We start from the raw sequence: 17,446 nt of genomic DNA, 5'->3' as shown, positions 1-17,446 counted from the left end.
GCATACCAAAAAGGTACTAAAGTCATAAACTTTAAAATTGGTAACATCTTATGTGTTCAATTCTCAAATTTTTAATGTTTACTCTAATAGTTTGGCCATATCTTTATAGCCACCCAATTCGTCACTATTTTATCTAGCCCAAATGCACTAATTTTTGTCAGTAGTCTCCCAAGATCTATCCTATCAAAAGCCTTTGACATGTCAATCATGATATATTTGACCTCCTGAATATAATATATTTGCTATATCTTGCTGGAATCTAAGGATGATCTTCAGTGGAATAATGTTTCCTAAACCTGAACTACCTTCTATCGAACCAGTTCGTAATTTTGTAAATGTGTATAATATAATCAGAAAGGATGCATTTCAAGAGCTTGCATGCAACACCAGTCAAGACGACAAGTGTGTAATTAATGGCTTTATGTTTATCACATTTTCTTTATACACAGGGTGCTACTACACTAATTCTTCATTCATCTAGAATAATAATCAATTAAGCACTACAGATTTGGTTCTATATCTCAACGAACTGACTTTCATATATGCCCAGAAATTTTGCCACTCCCAGCAGAATTTCTAGTTTAAAATTTTGTATCTTAATTTCAATGTCAATTTTTTATTGTAGGTCTATGTGTACATTGCAAAGTAATTTCAAAAGATTGGGTGAAAATTGTCAACTGCATCAGGTACTGCAAAAGAACATGACCACAACACTGGTGACATATCCTATGCCTTACGAGTGACGGGTGCGATGCCCATTTGCTGGTGAACGGTGCCTTTTTTACGTGATGCAGGACTGTGATCCCCATTGACTAATGGAATATACACATTCCCATGTTGTGTCCGGCTCCATGGCTAAATGGTTAGCGTGCTGGCCTTTGGTCACAGGGGTCCCGGGTTTGATTCCCTGCAGGGTCGGGAATTTTCACCTTAATTGGTTAATTTCGTTGGCATGGGGGCTGGGTGTATGTGTCGTCTTCATCATCATTTCATCCTCATCACGACGCGCAGGTCGCCTACGGACGTCAAATCAAAAGACCTGGATGTGGCGAGCCGAACTTTTCCTCGGACACTCCCGGCACTAAAAGCCAAACACCATTTCATTTCATTCCCATGCTGTATAATTGCTACTTCATACCTTTCACAGTCTGTCGACATTCAACACCGTACACAACAAGATGTAGTACCATGCAGTGTATTCTGGACTTCAGATGTAGTGGCATCCTTCAGTCACAGAGTGTGTCTGTGACTTCCCTTCATCTCATCCATGCTGCCTTTATCATAATTCGCACTTCAACAACTACCCCACTATCTGTCTGTAGGCAAGATCCCAGATACTTGAATCAACTTGGATGGAGCCATTAGATGGTTCGGATGACTCCAAGTATTCACTGTTCTTTTTGTTCATTCAAAGGTTGTATTGTGAGAAACAGGTATACCAATCTTCACCTTGATGCTGCAGTCCCATTCTGGGTCTATCAGCAAGTGCAACATCATCTGCATATAGGAGACTCTTAGGAACACTCCTTTGCAGGTCCCATGCAGTGGTGTCCATGCTGAGGACAAAGGGCAATGGAGACAGAGTGGACCATTGGAGTACACAACAACTTTCACTGAGAAGCTGGCATTGCAACCCACCAAACCTCTGGTGTTCGTGCATAGCATCTTGATCCAAATTATAAGCATTTCTGATACACCATGGTCACGAGTGCAGACCAGATCACCCGGTCTGGAACACGGTCGAAAGTCATTTCAAGAACAAGGAAGGCAAGGTACACTGCCTGCTGAAGCTCTCAGTGTTTTTCTATTAGCATTCTGGCAGTGCAAATGGCATGAGATGTTCCAGCATCCTTAATGAAGATGCATTGGTTAGCAATAAGGCCTGGGACGATGACCTTCAATGTTAGGCCCCTTTAAACAACAAGCAACAAGGAATAATGCCGAAGATTTCACCCAGTCAATAATGAAGGATACTCTGAAGATCTTCTCATGTACAATTGGGGGCAAATTGGACAGTAATTTGCACATCCTGCTGGATCGTCACTCTGCTTAAAAATAGGCACAAGGATGTTTGTATCCCAATGACTAGGAACAGAGCCAGACTCAACTCTCGCACTGAACAAGCTTGTCAGCTAGTTGATAATGAGTTCTTCAAATTGCTACAACCTCCAGAAGTTTGTTGGAAGGTCATCTGGACCTGGTGCATTCTGGTTCTTCATAGGAATTCCTTTGAGATGATGTATAAGATGGGACATACTGCCTGGAATAGGGTTAAATGTTGTTGCCAATGTTTGTCGATTTCTTGTTTGTCCTGTAATCACTGGCCATCTTTGCCTCAAATGCACACAGAGTGCTCAATACTAGTGTCAAATTCGATCAGCTGGAAAATAGTTCTCTTCTCCTTCCTTTCAGTTCAGTGGTGTACAGTGATTATCAGAACTATTCTAATATAAAAAATCAAGGATGCTCTTTGTGTTATGTTAAGAACAATGGTTCAATCAGACTGGCGGGGAAAATTATTCTTTTTGGGAAAACAAGGTTAAATTGTTACTTCCGGGTGCCCGATTCAAACTGACGAGCTGCTGCCATGTTTCAGGGAAGAGAAGGGAAGGGAGGGGTGGTGGAGTGTATGATGCAAACAGAAGATAAGACTTTGCACGTATAAAAAATTCCCTTATACGACTTTGATAGGATTGTCTCTAACAGGCAATATCCACAGTTCATTTATTAAAGAGCCGTAACTGCACACACAATTAAAGAACACACTCGTCAGTCAAGGTAAGCACCAGATTATTCCTCCTCTCATCTGTTTGTTGCAGTAATATTCTAAATTAATTAACATGCTCGAAGATGCAATGCTGCCACGTCGCGATTGTGGATTCCTTCACTCACACCACTGTAAATTCAATGAAATATTGAATGAAGGAATCAACACGCCCAATGGTTTGATTACAGCAGATGTTCAATATGGCCCCCTCCTACTTTGGTGCATAGTTCACAATGGTGTAGTAGTGAGTGACTTTGGACACTGTTCAGGATGTGTACTGTGTGGTGAACATTTGGAAAGTTGCCTCTATTCTAGGTACAAGTGTGCCTTCCCTTTTTATGAGGTTCACATAGTAGTCAATTTGTGTAGAACAAACTGTACACTTCCTACCTGAGCTCGGAAGTGACTATGCAAAATGAACGAGAAACTTGTGCATTTGCAATGAGCATTACCTCTGTCTCCAAATTTTCACTTCCTCCCCCTTCTGTCTTCTGACGCACAGTGGCTGACTCGCTGGCATAGCAAATACAGCAAGTTCGTCAATTTAAACTGCATGCCCGGATGTAATAAGATAACTTCATTTTCTCGAAGAGACAAAAGTCCCTGGGGAAACTGCACCATCATTCGCAACATCATACAAACAGCATGCCTGATTTCTTCATCAGTATAGTTCTGATACACCTTGTACACAGGTCATTACAGTGAGTGCACCTCGATTCAGCAACAGATTTCTTAGCCACATGTTCGGCAAAGATAATTCTTTCCCTGTGTTCTGGAGTCTTTTGTGAAACCCAGTTTATATACAGTATGTCTTTGTCTTTTCTTACACCTCTTCTTGGACTGGAATCATCCATAAAAACATTTGATTTTCAATACAGTAGGCACTAGGTTATGTTGTACCCAAGTTTACTGTGATGGTTGCAGTGAAAGATCAGTAGAATGTGACCACATGTTGTCAATTGCATTCAGGTCAACGAAAGTAAAATTTATGCTGTCTGCTAGGGCCTCCTTCTAGTATTTAAGCTACCACCACTTGATCTTCTCGGGGGCATTTATCCCTCCACCTCTATGATGCATTAAATCCGCTATGACTACCTTATGCTGAGGTGGTACACAGATGACATGACATTCACATACTTTCTTAGTCGGAGACCATGGTGCCGCATGATAAGGTCAATTCAGTTGCTGCAGTCACCACAAGAATAGGTGATGAGGTGACTGATCCTCTTTTGAAGAATGTATTACCAGCAACCATGTCATTTGCCTCGATGAAATCTAAAATATGAGTCCCATCATCATATCAGATACCGTAGGTATTACCACCATAGCAGCTATAACAATTCTTAGTGTGACCAACATGCGTGTTAAGATCACCACAGAGATATGAGAACTCACCTTCAGGACACACTGAAACATGAGCTCGTAGCTCCTGCCAATGCTGTTCCTTATCTAGGTCATCACAGCCGGATTGTGACAGAGAAAACACAAGTTTGAGAGGATGCAATATTGAGTGTAATTGACATAAGGCTGTCTGAATAGTGCTGAACCTCAGCAATTCAATCATGCAGGCTTGTGCACACAATGAAGTCAACAGCGTTCCTGCTGGATGTAGTCTGGTAGAAAAGTTCATAGAAATCTGTGATGTCATGAGATTTCTGACCTTTCCAAAGCAAGCAACATACTATCTAATAAACATAGCTACTCTTCTATTTTAAACCGGACTTACATTATCCTAATTCCAACAGGTTAACTGCAACATACAATTTTAGTGAGAACTAAATTATTAGGGAGATATGTCGCCTACAATGAAAAGATTATGTAATAATAAATCAAGCATAATATTTACTAATAAAGTAACTACACTACAATAATTCTAAACCACATTTAGATGTATCCTAATTACAATAGTTTAATAGAAACAACAAATATTTTTTAACTATGAATCTATGGAAGTTATGGGTCTGTAAATTTTCATTGACTATGAACATAATATTTAGTTTCCTTGTTTATCAGTCAAAGAATTGAATTCATAGGTGAATTCATAAATTCTAGACTTACTAACGAAAGTTAATCAAACATAACGTACGGCATATTGGTTTTTCAATGATTTCTGCCATTTCTCTTTCACCAAAGAACTGTTTTTTTACTATTGTCTTACATCACACCGACACAGATAGGTTGTATGGCAATGATGAGCTAGAAAATGGCTAGGAGTGGGAAGAAAGCAACTGCGGCCTTAATTACGGTACAGCTGCACAATTTGCTTGGTGTGAAAATGTGAAACCATGGAAAACATGCATTTCTGGGCTGTCCAGAGAGGGTTCAAACCCAGCATCTCCCGAATGCAGGCCGATAGCTACATGGCCAGTTGTTAAGTACCATAAAGAAGCAGTTGCTTGTATTCCTCTTCCAGTACTTATTGTGAGAGTATCTTAATATGTAATTTCAAACAATACATTAAGAAGTAAGTTTTTATTTTAAAAATTCTGTGTTCACAGTTATCCAGGTTTACATGCACCTCTGGACATTATTTTTCATATATGTATCCTTTACGATACATGGGGTTACTTTGGAAAAATAGGGAGTAAAACAGAATCCCATATGCAAATCTTTCAAAATTCCATGCAGAGTATGCTTTTTCTCCTTTGAAGTCAAGATGGGCTGCCTACCTATGCTCCTCAGTTCTACGATTGAGGTAGCCCTTACTTCTTTGCAGCTTCTCCATATGTCATTCCCCAAGAAATCCTTTAAGAGAATTAGCAAGCATATCAGCATTGTAATTACGATAGACCATGTCTCCAAGTTTATGCTTATATTCTTGCAGCACAGCCTGAAGTAACCCCATGAAAACACCCTACTCAGAAAAAACTGCCAAAGACATGATTCTTGAGGTGATCAAGCTAACGGAAGTTGATCTTAACAGAACATCAGTTGGTGTAAAACACTCAAAAACAATTCACTTCAACTAACATTTGTTGACAAGGTGACATTCAGTACCACACAATACAACAAACAAATTCTTCCCCTGAGGGACAGAGAAAAAGAGACAACAATCAAGAAATAGGTTTATCACAATAGTTCTATGAACTTTGACTGTCCTCTATCAACACAGATCTATCCATATTAAGAAACAAAGTGTACACTTGTTTGAAGATCAACCGACATCGAGAATTATCTCATGGAATATTTGGAAGCTAACACTGAGAGAAATGTAAGAAAACACTAGTAAATTGCAAAGTATATGCTGTAAAAGGGAAACATGGATCAAAGTTATCTGGGCATAGAGAAGTGCACATGGGTCAATTTATCTCCAAAGGGAAGAGACTGGGTTGGATCAAACACATTTCAATGATACTTGGGTGAATTATCAATTAACAAATAGTAAATTTAATGATTATCATTATTTTACTGTAAAACCAATTATAGTATTAAAATTTAAAGCTTAAAAGTAACTGGGCATCTCAGAAAAGTTAACTGTTAATAATGTCAAATGACACTGCGTAAGCACTGTACAAGTCTACAGATAGTTTTACCTTAAAATTCTACACAACAATTTATACTGAAATAAAGATTTTCACACCACACATAGGATTTCTACAAATCAATTTTACTAATTCGACAACACATCAATATATCAAAATATTACATTTTAAATACTTCTGTATCATTTACACAGTACTATATACTGTTGAAAGAAATGTCTTATTGTACCTGTATATTTTGGCATAATTAGAGTTAAAATTGAGACTGCCACAAAAGCCGAATTTAATTCGGTCAGTGGGTCATTTATAACAGCTGTGGTGAAGGCCAGGATCAGAGATAACCTTGGAGCGTAGCCTTTAAGCTCATAGCTGTATGACTGCGTAGGGATTAATTCCTTTTCTCTTATTGTTCAGATATCACACCCTCTAAGCTGAGAACTGATGAAGGCGGTGTGTAATCAATGCTCAACTTACTCAGCTCTTACTCTACTGCTTTCATACTGCTCTACTTTAGAGCACAACTTCACTTCGTTTTCCCACTACAGTTTAAAGAAAAGAATTTCATAATGTTCCATACTGAACTGAGTTCACAATTAAATTGAAATAAGATATATAATGGTTCAACCTTTTCAATGCAAGTAGAATTAGAATGTTACATTTCTAGTTGATTACAAGCAGTACCGGTTTCGACCACTGGTCCGGGTCATCATCAGCTGATCACTTAAAATATAAAAAACTATGCACAGGAAAACAATAGTTGATGTATAAATCTTTCACCAGTTGCAGTTCATGAAGCACTATAACACTTTAGGGATTAGCACTGCGAGCTGATAGTTCCAAAATACTGAAGAAGTTGAAGTTCAATCACATAAATGAAGCCAGATGCAAGTTCTTGGAGAGCCGCAAAACATATGTGCTAACTGGCACTGTGCTTCTGAATGATTGTGAAACTCGATGAAAAATTAAATAGTTCAAGGAGCAAGCCTGCAAACTGTGCTAGGCATGAAATCGTACAATACTGTTTAACATATTTGACGAAAGAAATATATATTAACGTTTATAGAAACCCGTACGTCAGATTCTTGAAATTAGGAGATGCAGAACAATTGATTTAAAAAACAACTGTGAAAAGAAAGAAGTTAAAAGTGCAATATTAGAACAACTGAGAAATGCATTTACATAGCGTGTGATTTGTTTGAATATAAGAGCTCAGGTAGTTCTTGAGGTGGTGTAAGGTTTTAAATTTAAATGTTGTAATGATCTGAACTGCAAGTTATATTATAATATGCAGTTCAATGCAGAAAAGCAAAAGAGAGAAAAACAAAGATGTTAATAGAATATAAATAGGTGTGGATCAGAATACAAATGACTAAAGCATGTAAAAGCATTATATATAGAGAGGGGTTGAATTAGATAGGAGATGGTTAACAGAGCGGGAAGTAGAAGGAAGAAAGAAGAAAGAAAGGATAAGATAGGAAAATAATGGAGTAGTAGTAGTTCAAGGTGGGGCAGATGGATGGGTTATTGGAGGTAGAAAAAATGGGTAGGAACTGTGTAAGGTGTGGAAAATCGAATTCGAGTTTAGAAATTTAGCACTTTTCAAAATGAGAATGACCGGGCGAGTAGGCCGTGCGTGTAGAGGCGCGCGGCTCTGAGCATGCATCCGGGAGATAGTGGGTTCGAATCTCACTGTCGGCAGCCCTGAAAATGGTTTTCCATGGTTTCCCATTTTCACATGGGGCAAATGCTGGGGCTGTACCTTAATTAAGGCTACAGCCACTTCCTTCCAACTCTTACATCTTTCCTATCCCATCGTCACCATAAGAACTATCTGTGTTGGAAAACATAAAGCCCCTAGCAAAAAAAATGAGAATGAGGAATTCAAATAGAATATTGCAATTTCAGAAATGTCATTTAAACTAAAATTACAGTTGAGGTATTGGCCAAGGTGAATGGAAAAATTTTCTGTTGTGTTTAGAAGGGGGCCCATGTTCATGTCCTGTTCAATTTTGGTGAAAATATTATGGCTTTGTCATGTTCAGAGTATCTGATAATGAAGTTACGTCCACTCTGACCAATGTACGAAGAGCTACAGTTGTTACATTCTAATCTGTACACTCCAGATTTAGCAAAAGCATTAGATTTATTTAATGAGTTAAAGTTGTGTAATATACGAAGATTTCTGTTATTGGTTCTAAAAATATATTTTCATGTTGTATTTTTTAAGAAAGTTGGTGACTTTATAAGCATCTTGAGTGAAAGTAAATGTGGAAAATGCAGTAATGAATGCAGGTGTAAATGACTGAGTGTTAATAATAGGCTTTTATGACACAGTATGCTCTATTTAAGAAGGCAGAACAGAGCTCAATAGAAATAGCCTAGTCTTGTTAAGTGACAGAATGGGATGATAACGCATATTTATGAACACTGAGGAAGTAGCAATGAATATTGCATTATGGAGAGTATATTACTGTGCACATGAGGTGACCAGCTCAGTTTAAGATAGTAATCACTCTCTGTGCTCACTCAACAACCCCAAGCTTGTCTAATTAAAGAAACATATCTAATTAATGCAAATTATAAACCATTATTAGCCTGTCATCTATAATGTGTGAATATAGATTGACAAATCTTCTCAATGTCCTAAAGTGATCATGATTCTTATAGTGAGGTTGAAATAAATTCTCGAATGTTCATAAAGTTAAGGTTTTCAATAAATGATGAAGAACATATGTAATGTAATAATCATGCCTAAATAAAATGACTAACTTCACATGATCTTATTTTGGGGGGGGGGGAGGAGGGAATTTGAATAGTAGGGCTTGGCCAAGAGTACAAGCTTAACCTAACAGCCATGGATTGAACTCAAGTTCTAACATCACAGGCCCTGGATTCATTCTTTTTTTGCAAGTTGCTTTACGTTGCACTGACACAGTTATGTCTTATGGCGACGATGGGACAGGAAAGGGCTAGAAGTGGGAAGGAAGTGGCCATGGCCTTATTTAAGGTACAGCCCTAGCATTTTCCTGGTGTGAAAATGGGAAACCATGGGAAACCATCTTCAGGGCTGCCGAGAGTGGGGCTCGAACTCATTATCTCCCGAATACTGGATACTGGCCGCACTTAAACGACTGCAGCTATTGAGCTCGGTAGGCCCTGGATTCAACCCTAGGCTTAACCTTACAAGGTCATTAGCTTTACAGAATCATGTTTGATATCCAAGAGTGCTAGCTAAAGGGCATGGATTTGTTGCCCAGCTCAACCTAACTAGATGAGACATGGTCAATGGGCTTTAGGAGCTGAGCTTGGAAGTGGATGGTGGCCATACACATTTTTAAATAGGACTAGGGAGATGGTGTAAAGCTTAATACATGTGCTATATTCATAGAGGCATAACGCTGAAAGATGACATTAGGTCATGGAGTTGAGTGATTGCAAAATGGCTAAAGGACAACATGGCAAAAGGACAAATGTGCAAGTGTTAAATGGCTAAAGGACAAAAGGGCAAAGGGGCTAAATGGCAAAAGGGCTAAAGGGCAAAAAACTAAAAGGCAAAAGTGAATGAGTTATGGTGTATGGCTCAGAGCTGAATGTGGAACAAGATGGTGGTAGGTTTAACACATGTGCATTGTTCATAGGGACATAACTTTATAAAGCTACTTCAAGGTCCTTAAGTTGAGCGGCTGCAGAGCCAAAGATTATAGCGTGTGGGCTGATGCATAAAGTGCTGTTGGTTTTTAGTGTTTGGAAACCTATATTTTTATTGTAACAATTCAAGTGCAGAGATTTGAGTTCTAGAGATTTATAGTAGCTTATAACACAGTTGATATCACTTAGGAGAAATAATTAAACTTTAGTGTTCAGAACTGAAAAAAAATGTTCGCACTACACAAGACTGGGAATTGAACCCAGGGCTCATCCCTTTGGACGGCTGAGTATCATGCTAAGTAAATGACTGCACGTTGAAAGTGTGCAATTAATCCAAAATACCTAACGTTTGAGCTGCGAGAAATTAAAAAATACCCACACTGACTGGGAATCGAGCTCAGCACTCTTTCCCTTGGACTGCTGACTACCATATTAACTAAATGAATGTGCATTAAATTCAAAAACACCCAACCTATGACTTACAAGAAATGAAAAATTTCCGACCCGACTAGGATTCGAACCCGGGACTTATTTACTTCGGAAGCAAACGAGTATGCTAACTAAATGACTGTACATTAACAGCTTATGAGTTTCATTGAAACACCTAGCTTTAGCATTGTAAGATTCAAAGGAAAAAATCACCAAGAGAACTAGGATTTGAACCTGGACCTCACTTAGGCCCAAAACTGGAGTGCTATTGAAATATCTAACTCAGAAAATTCAAACTTCTAATTCTGGGCAAAGAAAACAATCACTGATTTGGGATCTCAAATCTGGAGCTCACCTAGACACAGAACTAAAGATCTTAAGTTCATAAGAAGAAAAAAATGTTAAAAATCTTCAACCCAACCTGGAATTGATGACGAGCGTTTCATTCACAGAAGACAAAGTGTGAACAATTAGCTCAAACTATGTTAACTGATTGTGGAGAGAGAATGCAACAAATTTAGTATAAAGTGAGATTGTGACATGTGAATCCCAGCAACAACAAAAATAAATGGCTGTAGAAACATGCTGATAAGACTTGGAAGAATTTGCTGTGACATGAAATACTAAGTTCATTGCTTTTGCAATTAGCCTAGCATGCACATCTCAGCAACAGAACATTGACAGTACCAGCAAGTTGACTAGACTTGGAAGTAACTTATTTGCTAAGACAGGGAATACAAAATTTATCATTCCTGCATTGAGCTCTGGGCTGCTGCTTTGAACCCTGGAAAATTACAATTATTGTTATTATTATTATTATTATTATTATTATTATTATTTGCTAACTTTTCAAACGTTGGAGTGACATAAGTAAAACTTAAAGTGAATATTATTATTGTCCCCACCTTGAAAGGAAGTCAAACTAGAACTGTTTTAATTAAGCACACAAGCCTTTAAAATAGTCATTTAGTTAGTATGCATGTTTGCTTCCCAAGTCCAGTAGGATTGTAACCTGTTCAAAGCACATTCATTTTAACAATTACTAAATAACATAAAAAATTAATATATCAAGTGTATCAATAATAATCTGAATATTGTAATTTTTGTTTGCAGATGGTTTACAATTACAAACAAACCAGTGATCAGGGCAGCTGATCCGAAGAGACGAAGGAAGCTCTGGAGAAATGTAGGACAAATCCTATTAACTCCATTGGTACAAAACACGGTCTGCCTTTTTCTAACACTGTACCGGCATTACAAATCCGGCTCTAGCAAGAAGCAGTTAGGCAGATTTAGAATAGTTTTCAGTGAGGAACAAGAACTCGAATCGGTTGACAATTTGAGAGAAATGGACAGTCATTTCTATGGACTTACAAGAAGGGAGTTTATGAAATTGGCATATGATTTTACCAATAGAAATAAAGTCCCTTGTCCTTCAAGATGGAAAAAAATGTTAGTGCTGGAGCTGACTGGCTGAAGGGGGTTTAAGTCGACATCGCGATATTGTATTGCGGACACCAGAACCAACATCAGTTGCAAGGGCTCGCTGGAAGTAGATCGATTGTACAGTATTCTATAAGAACAAATAAAGAAAATCAATATAACGGCAAGTACTCTGTTCAGTACGGACATTGTGATATAAAGTTTGGATTTCACTTAAAGGAACAGAATAAGAATGATTAATTTTCAGTGTATTGAATGTGTGCTTATTTTCTCTCGTTTTTATCCTTAAATTAGCTATAGCAGGTAAAACTGTGAACACTATAAAAACTATTGAAAACAAATTTCTGAATTCCATTTGTATGCAAATATCAAATATATCTTTTCTTAGTAATAACATTCCCACTTTTAAACAATTCTCATCCCTATCCACTTTGCCCGCATGTGAATATCCACTCTGCCCGGCTATGTGGGCAAAGTGAATAATTTGATAGCATTACTTAATACCGAATTTTAACTATGAATAGCTTAACAATTGATTCTGTTTTTTTATATCAGTTAAATGGAAAAATAACAAGGAACAATTGCAGTAAAGTTCATGTCATTGTCGTTCGTAATTACAGAAATAAACTGATATAAATATAGTTTATTCACTTTGCCCAGTCTTCCCCTAATAGTGGAATGGAAACATTAGAATTTCTGTATCATATAATCTCACAAACATAATTATGATGGCAAAACACCTTCGACTACTTCATACTGGCACTCAACTCTCTGAGAGACAAGTTTAGGATCTCATCAGCAAGAGGGATGGAAAGAAGCCACACTCATGCATGTCTTAAATGTGATGCAAATTGAATGCAGATACCTCAGAACAATTAATGCGAAATACACAACGGGTGCATGTAACCACGACATACCTATTCCTTAAAACTAGCATAGACTATGCTGGCCCAATTCTCATAAAAAATGGTGTGAGATCAAACAAGACCAGACTGCCTAGCCACCAAGGCTCTCTACATAGACATGACCTCACCACAACATTTCTCTCCGTACTTTATCAACTTAGTTCTCCTATAGGTCAACGCCTGAACATTTACAGCAATAACGGCATGAACTTCTTCGGAGCAGCTAAATAAATCAAGGCCTTTCTGCAAAACAACCATCAGAAAACCAACTTTTCACACAACTGCAGGCATGGGACTGACATGGTATTTCATCCCTCCTGCAGCACCACACTTTGGTAGAATCTGGGAAGCAGCTGTCAAGAGTCTGATACATCACCTCGGATGAGTGATGGATTCTTATTGCTTCACCAACAAGGAATGAACCACTCTTATAACACAATCACATCCTCTCACCAAAGTTAAATGATGACCCTTTTAACATTTCTTACCTAACTACATTCCATTTCCTTATAGAAGAGCCAATTACTACACTCCCTGATCATGACTATACCTCCTCTCCCATCACAACCTTGCCCACTAACCCAGAACTCCTGGAAGAGGTCGTCAAATGAATACTCTATAAATGGGCAAAGAGATACCCCATAGCAACATACTCATGCTGAAAGAAGACGACACACCTGCTATGAAGTGGACGATGGCAGTGATCAAATGTGTATCCTGGTAGTGATGAATTAATTCATGTAACAAATGTTCAGGTGAATAACGGTGAACTTACAAGGCCTATTCACAAACACTATCCCTTATGAAGCATGAAACAGGGAGGCAAGATCACCACTTAAGCCCTTATTTATTCACTGCAAGTTTATGTAATATTATAAGTCACAATGGACTAGTAACACCATAGAACAAGTTAGGAAGAATAAGAATGTTTTTCACTTGCCATGAGATGGCTGCAATGTGTGTAGTATAAAAGTGAACACTCACAGTAAGCAAGCATTTCACCTGCAACTTGTATCTACAAATAACTGTATTATCTAGAAATCAATAATTAATATAATCAATAAGATTACAAAGTTGTTTCATTTGGAAACAACTAGTAAAATATCCTGTAACAGTAAAAATGAATGATTCTTATAGCTACTTTGTGTTCAAAAATATTTACAAAATCAAAAGTGTTAGTAGGAATGATACCAGCTCCCATATTATATAGAGTCGAGGTCTCCTAACCACTGCACAATTCATAATACAAGATCGTGGAACAACTTGAAGGAAAAATGAAAACTAGGTAACTAAATAGTCAATCTCATAAAAAAGTATATTTTCCATAGTACTATCAATCATGAGCACTGAAATGAAGGGTCAAACCCTGATATCTGTCGAGTCATTTTCTAACAATTTACATTACCTGGTGATGGCTTATCAAATTATGTAAAATGAAATGAAATGGCGCATGGCTTTTAGTGCCGAAAGTGTCCAAGGACGAGTTCAGCTCGCCAGATGCAGGTCTTTCATTTTGACGCCGTAGGCGACCTGCATGTTGTGATGAGGATGAAATGATGATGAAGATGACACATACACCCAGCCCCCGTGCCAGCGAAATTAACCAATCAAGGTTAAATTCCTGACCCTGCCAGGAATCGAACCCGGGACCCCTGTGACCAAAGGCCAGCAAGCTAACCATTTAGCCATGGAGCCGGACATCAAATTATGTACATTACCTGAAGAGAGTTTTCCTGCGTTGACCCTGGCTCTGTTAACTCTGATTTAACTTCTTCTTTCAGAGTTATCATTTCTGATACTTGTTCAATATTTCCCTGTGGAAAATAAGATATATTAGGTATGCTCATAATATACATCTACAAATATAGTCACCAAGAAATGAGCAAGTTAATTCATTAATTGCCAGTATTACAGTTACTTTCAAAATTTCACAAATGTTTAACACATTGCTGACCGGATGCTTGAGCTTGTCACATACCCTGTGGACCGGACATTTTTCTACTAAGCATACTAGGGTGCACTTGATTATAAAAATGTACATAAATATTAAACCAGTCAATATTTTATCTTTAAAGTTGGTATGGGTACTCTCCAATGCCCCTAGTAGTAGTCGATCTGCTTTTACAAAACCACCTTCAGCGTCAATTCCTAACACATCATTAATGTTTACATCGTTGTCGCCTTCAGAATCACTTGAATAAATAAGTACACTAGGTAAATTACGGCCTGTACAGCCTTGAATATCACTTCAACTATCACTCTCACATTCAGTTTCCACTAATTCATTAGACTATTTCCATTTGAATGATCATCGGCATATAATTCTTCTAAAATATCGTCATCAGCTAACACCGTATTCCGCGGGCGCTCCATCTTGTCATTGACTGAACCGGCAGGAAGAAAGTCGACGTTTCGAAACTAAATCAAAGAATAAAAGAGGCCGTGAATAAAAGAAAAGTGGCAGATATATATCTACGATTTATTCTACTCAATGTGCACGGCCGAAATATTTGAAGATATGGTCAAGATATGTCACAGGAAGACCGATAACAATGTTGTGAAGAAAACCCGAGATTTCTTGGGGCCCGTCACCTACCGCTGGCGAGCGTACTACGAGATTTCTCGGGGCCCGTCACCCATGTGTTAAGGAAGATTTCTACCAACAGAGGACTGTTATAACCAAAGGCTGTACTGAGAATGATGATACTATTCCTGTTCACTCCTTATGTCTGAGAAAGGATGAGACTGAGAACAAAATATAAAATGAGAAACATTTTCTAGCCATATCAGAAGATATCCTACCAGGGATGGAATTGGGGCCATCTCGCACAGAATTTGGAAGGAAGCAGCCATAGACATAAAGACTAAATTATATGAATCATTTTCATATGTACAATCATATCAGTTAAATCTTAAAGGTTGTTTGAACCAATTACAAGTGTTACAACTTACTGTTTTAAATCATTTTTTGTTCTCAGCATAGAGTTTGCTTACAGACAGACTAAAATACCTTGAAATATTGGAATCACATTCTCTACTCTGGTTTTGACGAACTCACGAGGGGCTACATAAAGCATTAAGACAGTTCTGTTTCAAATAGCATATTTCAATGCTTCCAAGTGTAGTATAAGAAAATAAACATGAAAGAGGCAGGCTTCACAGTCATATACCAGCAAAAGATGTGATGTAGCCAAAACTCAAGGAAACTACAAATGAAATACTTTACTACTACAAGGATGTTATGTAGTGTTCTGTGAAGAACTGTGGGGATGAGAACACTGTCAGTGGAGAGTCATCAGTGTTGGAGTGTACATCTGCATTTTCAGAAGCACTTTTATGATCTACTATGAGGCATTTAAATTTCTCACTTGGATTCATAAAACCTTATCGGCACTGAAAGGGGAGAGGACTGCAATCAAAAGTTTATGTTCTAATATAAGTTAACTTACTAATAAAAGTGAATTAAAGTATAATGTTCTAGGATATACCGACTTAATCATTCAATATAGAAGAAGGAGAACAGTAGCTACTTAGAACAGTAGAGCTATGTAATGGATGAAAGGGATGCACAAAAAGGAGAGGGAAATAAGGACAAAGAGGAAAGAAACTTCTTGTTTAATGTGCCTCTAAGTCCTCAAAATGTCAGAGCCCACTAAGAAGGGGCATATTAAAGAAAATTGTCTAATAAATCATGCATTCTAGAGCCTTTAGATATGGTTCTCTATATAACATAGAATCTGACCTGTACTTGAATAAAATGAGCTAATCACCATTCTGCCTTTCTAAATGAATTCAACGTCTGAGCAAAATACTTATCTTGAGAGAACGTACATTCAGATTATGAGCTACTTTATCTCTCGTATGCCATAGGAAAATCTGCTCTTTCCTTAACATACATATCTTCCAGCACATTCTGCATGTCAAGGTAACCCAGAGTAATCACACCTGTATTGACATTTTGTTTAGCAGACTGGTGTATCCAGACTCAAAAACACTGACAAAAGATTAGTTATTTAACTTCTTCTATACTAATTATGATAGGAGTAATAATTTTTAACATGTGGTGCTAATGGTGCTGCAGTAGTGTTGGAAGATATTAGTTTTAAAAAAAAGTACAATGGGCCAACCATCCTCTATTATAATCAGAGGGGAAAGACAGAAGAGGTGGAACCCCTAAACCAAAGTAATTTCGATACTGGGAGTAAAAAATACAGACTTATCTAACCCCAACCTTAACACACTCGCTAACAGTTTCTGATATTGGCACACATTTCTTTATCATAATTTTCATATCTGTACAAGTTTGATGCAGTAGCATTATAAGAAATATTAAACCTACAGTTCTTGATCAGGAGTGTGCTCATATGCCAGGTTCAAGTCTGTCACAGAACATAACAAAAAATATCAAAGGCAGAGATCTTGAACAGCAGGATATGTTCAAACACCGTTCTCTTCTGTAGTGCCTTTAACTCAGAACTCAAAAGCACACATTTATTCTGAGAATAGCATTCATTAATTAAAAATTTTTAGCTTTAAGCAACTATTGGACAATATCTCATTAGTAAATTAGCAGTTCACAGTGTTTGCAATAGTTTATTACTGTCAAGTCACAGTTATTCATTGAACATCTCTCTTCAAACTGTCAAGGTTTCCAAAGACTCTGAGGTGCCAGAATGATGTGCAGGAATTCACTTTTAAGCCAGTAAAACTACAGACTTGTGCTGGGATAATTCAGGTTCTTCACATACCTCTAGACTGAACCTCAATCACAC

At 37.7% G+C, this 17,446-nt stretch overlaps 1 protein-coding gene across 1 annotated transcript in view; it reads right to left on the bottom strand.

The window, feature by feature from the left end:
* LOC137502871 (zinc finger protein 184-like) overlaps positions 1–17,446 on the bottom strand; it is an 88,422-nt gene that overhangs the window by 31,309 nt on the left and 39,667 nt on the right. The window contains exon 3 of the mRNA XM_068230030.1: positions 14,393–14,488. Within this exon, the coding sequence (XP_068086131.1) occupies positions 14,393–14,488 (96 nt within the window). The remainder of the gene's footprint in view (positions 1–14,392; positions 14,489–17,446) is intronic.

Source organism: Anabrus simplex, chromosome 13 (assembly GCF_040414725.1).
Source record: "Anabrus simplex isolate iqAnaSimp1 chromosome 13, ASM4041472v1, whole genome shotgun sequence".
Lineage (NCBI taxonomy): Eukaryota > Metazoa > Arthropoda > Insecta > Orthoptera > Tettigoniidae > Anabrus > Anabrus simplex.
The sequence above is the reverse complement of the archived record's forward strand: the minus strand, read 5'-3'. Positions and strand labels throughout refer to the sequence as shown.